General features: G+C 39.5%; 1 protein-coding gene across 1 annotated transcript; it reads right to left on the bottom strand.

The window, feature by feature from the left end:
• Positions 1–289: 289 nt before the first annotated feature.
• LOC109011642 (lysM domain receptor-like kinase 3) lies at positions 290–12,842 on the bottom strand. Its single transcript, XM_018992928.2, has 12 exons — positions 11,966–12,842; positions 5,582–5,615; positions 5,461–5,468; positions 5,193–5,342; positions 4,339–4,541; positions 3,368–3,457; positions 2,215–2,311; positions 1,978–2,129; positions 1,807–1,898; positions 1,093–1,231; positions 828–926; positions 290–743 (listed from the first exon to the last, which is right to left on the bottom strand). Exons 1-12 carry the CDS (start codon positions 12,600–12,602, stop codon positions 579–581), a joined length of 1,866 nt encoding a protein of 621 aa, XP_018848473.2. The 5' UTR covers positions 12,603–12,842; the 3' UTR covers positions 290–578.
• Between the last annotated feature and the right edge of the window lie 292 nt (positions 12,843–13,134).

Here is a 13,134-nt window from a genome sequence, read left to right as displayed (position 1 = left end):
AAAGAAAAAAAAAATTTGAAAAAATTAAATTATTTTTTTATTTTTTATTTGAAAGTTTGAAAAAATTGTAATAATTAATTAAAAAAAATGTTTGTATTTAAATTATACTTGAGAAATAAATGAGATGAGATAAACTAAAAATTTTGAAATGAGATCTATTTCTAAACAAGTCCTTGGACTTCTTCCAAACAAATAGATGTGTTTTTTCTAGTGGAGGCCTGAACTTAACCTCTTGCCCATAATTGGTTCGAACTATAAGAAGATAAGGTATATTCTCGATAAGACAAAATAAGAGAAGATCTGTTGTACATAAATGACTTTGTCAACCATAAATGACTTTGTCAGTCCCAACTAGTTTCATTTCAAATTCTATTTTGTTGTAATTTTTATTTTACTACAACGTATTTCACTAACACTTGTGTCCTTACTTAAGGTGCAAATGAGTTTTTCTAAGTCTATTGTACATAGGAGCTTGTTTTTCAGTTTTGTACAGTTTACAAACTCTCCACGTACTTCTCAACTATTAAGTACTGAAAATGAAGCTCCCGTAATGCAAGTGCAATTGCACTGTCTAGTTTCTACCTACCCGACATGAGATTGACAAGACTTTTATTTTCATAGAAGGCGCGGACATCCCAATCCTCGGTTGTCGATGAAAGCGTCATCAAGGCAACCACAATAGTTCTCATACTTGGACGTAGTTGCGGTAACTCTTGTGTACATGCTTTCGCAAGCATAGCCATCTGTAACCAAATGTGTTCATAGTTTTATTCCATTGGAAATTACAAAACACATAGTACTGAGATTTTGTATAAAGTTGGCTTCACCTTCAGGACTGAGTCAAGTGGGTAGTCATCTCCAAGCCGAGGGTCAACTAGTTTGCGCAGGTCTTCCATAGAATCGGGCTGATTAAGAACATCCTCAAACTGTGAATCACAGAAAATATGTCAAGTGCATGTTCAAGGCTGCTTTCCGAGAAACATTCTGTAAGGGGTACCAATAAAGGCTTCATATCAATCTCTCAGAACAGAACGGGGGAGAAAGAAAAGGGAGGCGGGTATGTGTCATTAGAAAGATGGTAAGAGGATTTACTAATGCGACGAGGCCCTTAGATTCAACTGTGGAGCTGTTTGGCCTCATCACAGCTTCCTTCGCAGAAATAAGTTCATAAAGGACAACCCCAAAAGCAAATACATCTACTTTGGGAGAAACTTCTCCATACTGAGCATATCTGCACAAAGAAAGGTAAAAATTAATCCAATTTTATACAGACAAATCAAACCAATAGTTTTTCCTCCACTATTACGAAGGATTCCATGGGATCAGTGAGTACTGAGTAGAAAACTCAATTTTGTGAAACCCACTTTCAAGGAGAAAATCAGCAGCTGCAAGGACAAAACATCACAAGTACTGCAGGATACAACATTCCCAAAAAGAAAGCATACCCTGGCACATAAAAAGCCCATATACAGATCTCACAAAAGACGAGCCTCCCAAGTCCCTGATGGCACTTGCCAAGTGCCATCAGCCACTAGCGAAAATAACGAATCAGCAGGCCCAGACAATTGCATAGATGCATATGTAAGGAACTAAGGTTGGGAATTGTTCACAATTACAATCAATTTCCAAGTCCCTTGGTAACTCATTTTATGACGGCGGCGAGAACTACAAGAAACCTCTAGACAGCCACTCATTGAGCTATGTATTGTCCTTCTAGCAGCTTGCATTCGCCAAAACTAGTCTCTCTCATTGCTGAATTAAATTTGCCACTACCTTAATATAGTTATAAAAGAAAGGCCAACTTACTCAGGTGGCATGTATCCAAATGTTCCCATAAGACCATGGGTGGAGAGTGATGTGTTTCCTTCAGTAAGTTTAGTTAATCCAAAATCTGCAACCTGCAATGCAAATATTTCAGTACAACAACTTGAATAAGCTTTTGAATGTCTATAACAACACCAGAGTTACTAATGCAACCTTTCCATGGAAGTTCTTGTCTATCAATATATTCGCTGATTTAATATCACGATGAATATAGACAGGAACAGTATGCTCGTGGATATATTCAAGACCTCTGGCTGAATCAAGGGCAATTTGCACCCTAGTAGCCCATGACAATGGGTCCCTCCCTGGAAACGAGTCAACAAAATTATAGCCATCTATTTGAATGTGACATCACTTGTAAAGATCCTTAACATGCACATAGGACCTTACCTGATGAACCACGCAAATGCTGGCTTAAGTTGCCATTCTCAATATATTCATAGACCAGGAAAAGAGACTCCTCAATGCAAAATCCAATCAAGCGCACCTGCCATGATTTATAGTAAGTAATACGTAACGTAGAAGATTAAAAGAAATACACATCATCTACATTCGCTTAAGAGAAAAATGACACTACTGCATGACTTGTATCGCAGACACAGCTAAGTCATCAGAAATCCTCCCAGCAGTACGTTGTAATTATTCTATGGACATTCTAAAACATCCAAAAAAAAAAACCCACACTTACACAGAGTAGAAGGGCTTCTAATATTATTGTTGATTCTTGCAGCAGTCCATATTTTGTGGAAATAACATGGAAATTTTTAAAGTTGCAAATAAACTTATGATACCTTGGCTATAAGGTCTTACTTGCTAAATAAATATGGATGCCACAACTATGTGTGCTTCAATTTGGCAGTTTATGGCATTGATGGTAAGATAAATGGCAAAGCTGACCCTTGAGGGATATATAGTGAGTTGCCCTTGCGGAGTGGTTGGGAGTTACTGATGTAATTTACATGGATACTTTAGCCCTAGGGCCCAAGACTCATCACTCAGTAATTTTTCTTTGATCGCTAATTCTTCACTCAGGAATTATGTTGAAGGAATAATAAAACTACACGGTGCAAAAACAACGCGATGCCAAGAATACCTAAATTTATTAGATGGACAATACTACTAAATGGAAATAGTATACCTTGAGGTATTATACAGTAAATAGAATCTTTTAAAAGAGTGTCCATGCATCTTGATATCTAAAATTTTGGTTGAGCAACTTGATCCTTTGTTTATAATTAAAATATAGTAAGATAGTTATGATGTAGCTTTATAAGGGCAAAGGTCTGTGTTTTGAAAATTATAGAGTACATAGATATAGATTCATATCTAAATTTAGAAAAACAAAATGAGGTCAAGATCATCTGCCCAGTATGTAGTACAGAAATGAACATTTACATAAAGCTCTCTCGCTGATGTGAGCAATTGTCTGAAGAATATCACTGATGAAATAATATTGCTCCCCATAAAATAAAAAAGAATCTAGCATACAAGTCAGCTTTTTTAAACAATGATGATATTGGTGTTGGGAAAGAATGCACATTACCAGGTTCAAGTGATGAACACGCGTTAAAACTTTTAATTCAGCAAGAAATTCTCTGGATGCTTGCATGCCCATCTTCTTGATTGCAGCTTTCTGCACAGATAGAGTGAAAAGGGACTATAGGAAAAGCTGAAAATTATATGATGTAAACATTTGGATGGCATGGAGAAAGTCTGGTGTGCTTGGTTAGTCATCCATGTAGAATATTAACAAATGTGCAAGAAACATTGAGCAAAGAAGATGTTGATGAATGTCCATTCCATCTTCAACCTGTACAAAGACTAAATACTCACTGAACTGTTCATCCATTTTTCTCATTCACCAAGTATATTAATTTCTCATCAACTTCCCTTATTCAAAAAACCTTTACTTATTCAAACTGGGTGCTGAACCTACTCAATTAGATCTATTTATCAACTGGAGCTGACTTCACAAATTCTACACTTACCATTGCTGCCCAGCTCAATCTGTAATTAGGACTTCCGTCAAATATTCAACGTCCTGAAAATCCCTAGTTTCGAGTATCTTAAATTGCGGCAAAGATGTAATAGCCAAAACATTTTTTTTTTTTTATAAGTAAAGATGTAATAGACAAAACATATCAGATAAAAGTTGCATTAAGCCATTTTATCTATAGCTGTGCAATTTGCAAGGTAGCCCTCACCTTTGAACTTGATGTGTATGCCTTAATAAGTTTGTTCTCAGGAAAATCTTCTTAATTGATTAAAAATCAAAGTTCTTACCATCTTCAATCTAAAAGGATCACATATGTTTACTATTTGAAAACTATCCCTATAAGATTTCGATAAAGGATGCTAGCCTGTCACACAAAGAGACAATTATATTGTTTAATACAAGCCCACATGGCTACAACTCTTAACAAGGAAATCAAGAAAATTACATAATGCACAAATCTTCCATGCATAACTACCGTGCAATGCACCCGATTTATGAAAATGTAAATGGTCACATACCTCGCCTTTCAGCTCTGCATAATAAACAGCCCCAAAGCCACCTTGACCAATCTTCTTAGCCAAACTGAAGTTATCAGTAGCCGTAACAAGTTCTTCATATGCGAACTCTACTGATTTGTCCACAGTTACGCCTGTAAGACCTGAACCTGGACCACCAGCAGCACTAGTTGAATCCTTATCCTTGTTTAAGGTACTTCCATGGCCTAAATCAAAGTAGAGGGAAAACCAATAAGTGAGCTTGTGTTTAATCCCCCATTAAAAGAAGTGCAAATATCAGTACACTTTGGTTCTATCAGTCACCATGATCGTATGTACGGTTCAAAGCATTCCGTGTCACTGCTTAAATGGGATTTCAAAGGTTATTTCGACGGACTATTTTGCAGAACACAAAGATAATCACAGTTCTGACACTAGTGAGAATCTCATGTTGCAAACCCTTCAACCAAATTCAATCACATTCCTCGAAAGAGGGACATTTGTCAGCAAATTAGAAAAAAAATTCACCAGAGGAAAAAATAAAAAAAGAATACCAGCTATGAACCATAATGCCTATTAATTGTTTGTTTTTTTTTTTTTGGGGGGGGGGGGGGGAGATGTGGGGGCAGAGGGACAGGGTAAGTATGATATTGAATAAGGTAGTTCATTCATTGAGAAACCTCTTATTTTAAAGATACTTTCTAGAAGATCCACAAATCACTCTTTCAGAAAAAAAAAAATTGTATAGAAAAAAACAAACAAACAAACAAAATAACAAAACAAGATGGGAGAGGATTTTTTTTTTTTGACAGGTAAAAAAAGTTTTATTGAGACAAGTAAAGATGCGAGAGAAAAAATTTTGAACGAAACATATATACCATGCTCAGATAGATCCTCAGATGGTGCCAAAAGCGACTTTGCCCCCTCCATCTTATTTCGGTAACATCCAAGATATATACAAGCGGCAAATAACACCACACCAGCTACTCCTCCAATAGCTGCACCAGCAATAACTCCGACTGCTAATCCTGCTTACAGTTGAGCAAATGTTAAGCTTAAAAGTAGCACTGGCTCTGCATTGCTGAGACTTGTCTCCAAATATCAAAGTAAACATAATCATTGTAAAACTGTGGGAGAAGATCGAACCACTTGAGCTGCAAAAGGCAGAAAACCACAACAACGCACAACTTATAAATATAAGACAAACTGCAATAGAAGCAAATTTAGCCTTTTCATTTAGTATGAAGATTAAGTTTATAGAAGCTACCTTGATGGCAGAGGTGGGTAAGTACCATTTCGATCTGAAAATATAAGGAAAAGAAATAACCAAAAGAAAAGTTAATAGAAATCATAGCCCGCAGAAACTATATAAATGGAAAAAAGGTATGCTCTTGATGCTGGTAACTCAATCAAATAATTTGTAAAAAGACCACCTAGTTTACTTGACCTAAAAGCAGGAGAGCAGGGTGACTACAGTTTACGATTTTATAGCTAACACTGTATTCAGCCAGCCAATTACAATTTGCCAAGTAATCCAAACATCAAAGACATAATTTTTCTTCTCAAAAGATCTTTATTAATAAGTGCAAAGACGCAACACAGGTATATACATAATATACAATAAAGACACCAAACTAGTAGATGAAAAAGATTCAGAAAATCATGTAAACTAAGTTCATTAGACTTAATAGATGGAGTCCATATGAGATGATTGTGGATAAAGAACTTCTTGAGGCTTCTCACCTCCGATGAGTCTTGCCAGTGACAATCAGCATTTCTAGACTTATTTAGATGTATTTAGAGGTGCAAGTATCCAAGGATGGGATATTTGAAGGTTGTTCTCGTTGAAACAAAAATATTCGAGATTTCAGTCGAAGGTGGTCGCTATATACGCATTATAGAGAGGGGTAGGAAGGTAATCGTTAATCTATGATACGAGCAAATAAAGTATGGAATTAATGCTACAAGTAATCAGACCCTTTTTTTTTTTTTTTGATAAGTAAGATAAGTATTATTAACAAAAAGGCAATAACTGCCAGTTACAAAAATGTATGCCCTATTTACAAAGGCATGTTAGAAACTAGGAAATCATGAAGTTCCATGCCATTAAAGTTCACAGCAATGGCCCAAGTACAAAGAGTCCTAAAAAAGAAAATTTTTAGTTCTTCCATCGATCTCTCCTTGTCTTCAAACGTCCTCTCATTTCGCTCTTGCCATAGGCACCACATGATACAAATAGGAATCATCTTCCAAATCTCTTTGATTTGATGCACACCTCGAATAAATGTCCAACACGCCAATATATCCACCACGGATTCCGGCATAACCCAAGCAAGATCCATCCTTTGAAATACCTCATTCCAGAGCGCCCTAGCTACCTCACAATGCAAGAGTAAATGATTTACCGCCTCACCTCCTCCTTTACACATACAACACCAGTCTACGATAATTATCCTCTTCTTTCTCAGATTATCTGTAGTAAGAATCTTGCCTAATGCCGCTGTCCACACAAAGAAGGAAGCTTTTGGAGGGGCCTTGTGTCGCCAGAGCCTTTTCCAGGGAAACTGTGCCCCTGGCGCTTGTGTAAGGACCTTATAATAGGACCGAACAGTGAAAACCCCTTTTCCTGCAGGAATCCACCAGAGGCTATCCTCATGCTGGGTATTAGGATTAAAAGAGTATAGATAACTATAAAATTCTGCAAAAATCTCCATCTCCCAATCCTGTGCTGCCCGGTTGAAATTAATATTCCAGTGGATACTCCTTTCTGAAATTCCCATGACCTCCGCCACTGTAGCTTTTTTGGCACTTGCTATCTAGAAAAGAATAGGAAACAACTCTTTTAGGGCACTGTTACCACACCATGTATCCTTCCAAAATCTGATCCTGGCACCTGACCCCACCTGAAATCTCGTGTGTCGATAAAAAACCTCCCACCCTTTTCTAATATACTTCCACAGCCCCCTTCCATGTGTCCCTCTAACTTCTCTAGTACACCAACCTTCCCCTAAACCACCATATTTATTTTCTATCACAATTCTCCATAGGGCTTCTGGCTCCTTGGTATATCTCCACAACCATTTACCAAGTAACGCCCGATTAAACAGTCGCATATTTCTGATACCCAAACCACCATTGGAGATAGGATGGCATACCTTCTCCCATTTGACCAGATGAAATTTAAACTCGTCTCCCATTCCACCCCACAGAAAATCTTTCTGTAACTTCTCAAGACTCCTCGCCACACTTGCCGGAATAGGGAATAAAGATAAGAAATAAGTAGGTAGATTAGAAAGTGTGCTTTTAATCAAAGTAATCCGACCCCCTTTTGTCAAGTACATTCTCTTCCACCCTGCCAGTTTCCTTTCTATTTTTTCAATTACTGTGTCCCAAATCGAGCTTGCCCTCGGAGCTATACCCAAAGGTAATCCCAGGTAAGTCATAGGAAGAGACTTTATCTTACAACCCAACGTGTCAGCCAACTCCCTAATATTCTGAACCTCTCCAATCGGTACCATCTCAGATTTATCATAGTTCACTTTTAGACCAGACACTGCTTCAAAACACAGTAGACACGCCTTTACAGCCCGCACCTGGTCCCGATCAGTTTCGCACATAATAAGCGTATCATCTGCAAACAACAAGTGAGAAATGGTAGTAATGTCCCTGGTTGGAGAACCAATTTGGAAACCCCTAACAAAACCATTAGCCGACAAGGCCGAAATCATCCTGCTTAGAGCCTCCATCACAATCACAAAAAGTAAAGGAGATAACGGATCCCCTTGCCTCAGCCCACGAGAACTCTGAAAGAAACCCTCAGGGCTGCCATTGATCAAAACAGAAAACCGTACTGTAGAGATACACCACCTAATCCATGACCTCCACCTTTCACCAAAACCACATCTAGTCAAAAGATGTAAGAGGAAATCCCAATTAACATGGTCATACGCCTTTTCCATATCCAACTTGCACATAATACCTGAGTTTCCCTCATTCATTCTGCTATCCAAACATTCATTGGCAATTAGAACCGCATCGAGGATCTGTCTTCCTTTAACAAAGGCATTTTGAGGCTTAGTCACAACTTTTCCTAGAACCTCACTTAAGCGATTTGCAAGCACTTTTGAGATAATCTTGTACACTCCATTCACTAAGCTGATAGGCCGAAAATCCGAGATCTCAATAGCCCCGGCCTTTTTAGGAATCAATGCAAGAAACGTGGAATTAAGACTTTTCTCAAATTTTCCAAACGAGAACAACTCCTGAAACACCTTCATAAGATCTTCTTTAATCACCTCCTAGCATTCTTGGAAGAAACCCATAGAGAAACCATCCGGTCCGGGAGCCTTGTCTTTTACCATTTTTCTTACTACATTAAGAACCTCTTCCTCATCAAAAGCCCTCTCCATCCTGACCACATCCCCTGGTTCAATAATGTTAAACACCAACCCATCAAGAGTAGGCCTCCACCCCTCCTGTTCAGTAAGTATCTTTTCAAAAAAATCAACCACATGTTCTTTGATAACCTCTTCTTCTCTACGCTCCACCCCCTCAATTTTCAACACCTCAATGTTATTGTTTCTTCTGTGCGAGTTTGCAATACTATGAAAATACCTCGTGCTCCGATCCCCTTCCTGTAACCATAATGCTCTTGACTTTTGGCGCCAAGACATTTCCTCCTGCAATATTATCCTCTCAAGATCTAAGCCCAACAAAGTTTTCTGTGCTTGTTCTTCTTCAGTAAGAGGCCTCCCCTCCTGTAGTCTTTCTAACTCCTGTATTTCCATCCACTTGGTGTTTTTGTTCTCCTCCACATTACCGAAAGACTGTTTATTCCATATTCTTAGATCTCTTTTTAAAACTTTCAGCTTATTTGCTAAAATAAAGCTGGGTGTACCCTCAAACTGATAAGAAATCCACCACTGTTTGACCCTCTCCACAAAACCTTCTGATTTTAACCACATATTCTCAAACTTAAAATACCTTCTACTACTCTGAATACCTCCACAATCCAGTAAGATAGGCCAATGATCCGAGGTTAACCGGCCCAACCGCTTTTGCCATACGTCCGGATACTGGTTTTCCCACTCTGGTGAAATCAGGAACCGATCCAAACGAGTCCATGTATTATTATTAGACCATGTAGCAAGGCCCCCTGCTAGTGGCAGATCTATCAGGTTTAGGTCAAAGATGTACTCTGAGAACTCCAAATTTGCTGGCCTCAATCTTCTATTTCCAAAACTTTCACTTTGGAATCGAGCAACGTTAAAATCACCCCCAATACACCAAGGGAGTTCCCACCAGCAATGAACCCCAGCAAGCTCTTCCCACAATAATCTTCTATCCACGTCTAAATTGGGCCCATAAACCCCTGCAAAAGCCCACAAGAAACCATCCGCCACACTTCTAAAAGAGCACGCTACCATATAATTCCCTATATAGTCCTCTACTTTCTCCACCACCCGCCTATCCCATAACAATATTACTCCTCCCGATGCCCCTGAAGAAGTCAAATACACCCAATCTACATAATTATTACTCCATATACTCCTCACAATCCTCCTATTGATTAACTTCAGCTTTGTTTCTTGTAAACAAACGATGTCCGCTTTCCACTCACGAAGTAAGTGTCGAATTCGAGTACGCTTTTCTACCTCATTAAGACCGCGGACATTCCAAGACACAATTTTTGGCTTCATTTATGAACAAACGTCCCCTTCCCTTTTACCCTACTCCTACTAGGACTACCCTCCGAATTCATCGACCACAACAACCTTTTGAGCTCCCTATTTTGCTTCAAGTCCCCCTTTTTTTTCTGCTGATTCCCAGCTTCCATAGCAGTTAACAATGCTATGAACTGCTCTTCATACCCCTCGCAACTAATCCCCACAAAATGTTGAATCTCTTTCACCTTATGTAATACCCAGTCTGAAGCTTGATTTGGAAAACAATAGTTCAATGGGATAGGATTGCTACTCTGGAAATTCTGAAAATCCTCCCCCACAGAAAAATCCTCTAAACCCAACTGATCACACGCCTCAGAGAGGGCTAAATCATCCTCCACCGAGTGCATGAAATCCTCGGACTCCTCATCCCCAACCTCCGACTCGGAAACCTCTAAGGGTCTGACAGATAGCTTCGTCGGAACCACCCCCGTGCCTTCCAAAGAAGTCGGTAAAGTCTGGGTCGCATACTCCCGGATTTCGAGCTCCTTTTGTGCACAGAACACCTGTGACGCCTCGTCGGCCTCGTCGGCGATCTCTACAGCTGTCGTCGGCGGTTTCTGTGCTACCTCCGCCATCGGAAGGCTTTCCGGCACGAAAACTGGGCTGGGTGTCGCGCCGCTGAGATTCACGCGTTTCTGGGCAGGATCTTCACACTCGGATCCTTGCCCGCCCGTTTGTAACTCGGGCTGACCCGGCTGGGAGGGCCCAGCCCCTTCAGAAACCAAGCCTCGCTGGTTGGGCCGAGTCTGCCCATTTATTTTCCTCCAAACGGCCCGCCCCTTAAGTTTATTCTGGTGGGCTTGATTCCGGGTTTTACTAGGCCCAGCCCCTTCACCCATATCTCCAACCCGCCCCACTTTTCTTCTTAAATCTTCCACGTCTTCTGCTTTCTTTATCCCCTCGACAAAGGACACGATATCAGCCATATCTCTCTGCAAATACCGTAGCTGGCCTTGCATCTCTATCAGTAGCCTTCGCCCTTCCCACGCCTCCTGACACGCCGCGGATCTCCTGCCATGGGTATGGTTCGGGATTGCGTCTCGGCTCCACTCCCTTTGTCTCCTGTCAGAGTTTGTCCCTCCATTTTCCTGTTTCCTCCTAGCTATCGGCAACGACGAAGATAAGGCCTCCTTATACGTCCGTGACTGAACTGCCTTCTTCCCGTTGTTCACCTGAGCTCCTCCATTGACATGGACTTCTCTACCACTTTCAACCAAAGCCTCCCTCATTTTCCTCCAACCCCACCCCTTATTTCCTTCTGGAAAGCACAAAACATTTCTCCTCCCCCCCTGGTTATATTCAGACACTTCAAGATATCTTCCTCTAAAATTTGCGCATCGTTGGGCAATAAGACTGCAGTAGCCATCTCTAGTTGCTGAATACACCTCCTTCTTCCCCTCTCTTAAACTTTCCTCTAACACCTTCCTCAGCCAATGTAATGATGCTATTCCCAGGATCACTGAATGATCCATCTTCCAGTTTCTCTCGGTAACTCTCACTAATCCACTACTCCCTTTTGACAGAATAAATCTTTTGGATTCAATAACCACTTCTATGGGATAACCCATATTGAAATGAAGCAGTTAACACCACAAGATTTATTTCACCATTAACAGAGAACTATCGACGAAAGAAATTTTCAAACGTGCATGAGAAAAACAAAGGATGGCGAAAAAGTGTACGGAGAGAAAAATAGCTCTAAGAAATTTGGGTGATCTAAATGTTATTACTCCAGAACCAGAACTATTGAAACTCTCTCTTTTTTTTTAAAAGTAATCAGACCCTAATCTAACTCCTACTAACTCTTACCATTTTGACATCTAAGAAATTCAATAAGCTAAATGAAAAACAAAAATAAAAAACAAAAAATCCCAATTCACATTTATATAAACATTCATTAACTCAAAACACAACAAAATTGTCACCTTTGCCTGGGATATACACCACGCCACTCCCTTGGCTGAAATTCACACCAGGGTTGTAATTCTGCAGCAAGGTTGTGTAACTTGAATTAAGACCCGTCTCCGCCGTAACCAATTCCAGTGTGTCACCCGGCCGAAGCGGGTAAGTAGAAAACAGCCCGAATTCCTTCGAAACCGATCTGTTACCACATGAACAGTTCACTGGTATGCTCAACGTCCCAACGTCCGGTATCCTGTTGGGGCTATAGGAATTAAAGTTCATCAACGTCTCGGTTGTTGTCAGGTTCGCATACCATTGCTGTGCCACCTTGTCGTAGGTGTCCTTGGGTTGAAGCGAGTAGTTAAACACGTAACCCAGAAACGAGTCTTCAACACAGTGACATGGGAACGGAACATTGATTGTTATATCCTTTTGGATGCTGTCTTTGCTGGAGATCTTTTGCTTATTGTAGCTCACAATAGTGTCGGGGTCAATATTAAGACTAGATTGCAAAAGTGTAGCTATGTACGTGAGATTTGACCCCTCAGAGACGTAGTACGAAGCTAAAGCTAGATCACATTCGTTACTACATTTGGATTCGGCAACGGCACAAAAGATTGAGACCAAGAAAAATACAAAACACCCGAACTTGGGTGTCATCGGATCGGACAATTGGAACACAAAGCTGTGAAATTTTGGCAGATTCGAGAACTGGGTTGGTAGTGATCGGGGAAGAGTCCAAGTAAGAAAGAAAGAAATTAAAGCTGAATCGGATCAATCTTTCGGACCGTTTGACTATGTGAGTTCTTGATTGGCGAGGTTTGAAAGAGAAAATTTTGGGGCTGGGAGATGGAGAAGACGTAGGGGACGGGTATCGGCTGAAAAATAGAAATGATAGGAGGTTTTTTTCCTTTAGGCCCGCTTCGGACGGCTCTCTTTTTAATATAAAAAATTATAATTTTTAATATTTATATAAATAATTTATATAATTATGTTGTATATAGATATATACAATTTAAGAAAAATTTAAGAAAAAATTTACACAATCTCCTACTATTCACACAACCTCTACACACCACATTTTTTTTAATTTTTATTATTTTTTTCTCTTATCAAATATTTAATATATGAATAATGAATATAATAATTGAATTAGTTTTAAAAAAATAAACTAAAAAAAAATTTAAAAATA

The sequence above is a fragment of the Juglans regia genome, chromosome 10 (assembly GCF_001411555.2).
Source record: "Juglans regia cultivar Chandler chromosome 10, Walnut 2.0, whole genome shotgun sequence".
Lineage (NCBI taxonomy): Eukaryota > Viridiplantae > Streptophyta > Magnoliopsida > Fagales > Juglandaceae > Juglans > Juglans regia.
The sequence above is the reverse complement of the archived record's forward strand: the minus strand, read 5'-3'. Positions and strand labels throughout refer to the sequence as shown.

Coding starts and splice junctions, on each gene's coding strand:
- LOC109011642 (XM_018992928.2), bottom strand. CDS start 12,602: ATGACACCCAAGTTCGGGTGTTTTGTATTTTTCTTGGTCTCAATCTTT. Junction 2,130..2,214: donor GCATTTGCGTGGTTCATCAG/GTAAGGTCCTAT, acceptor ACTCGTTTCCAG/GGAGGGACCCATTGTCATGG. Junction 1,232..1,806: donor TTTGGATACATGCCACCTGA/GTAAGTTGGCCT, acceptor TTCTTTGTGCAG/ATATGCTCAGTATGGAGAAG.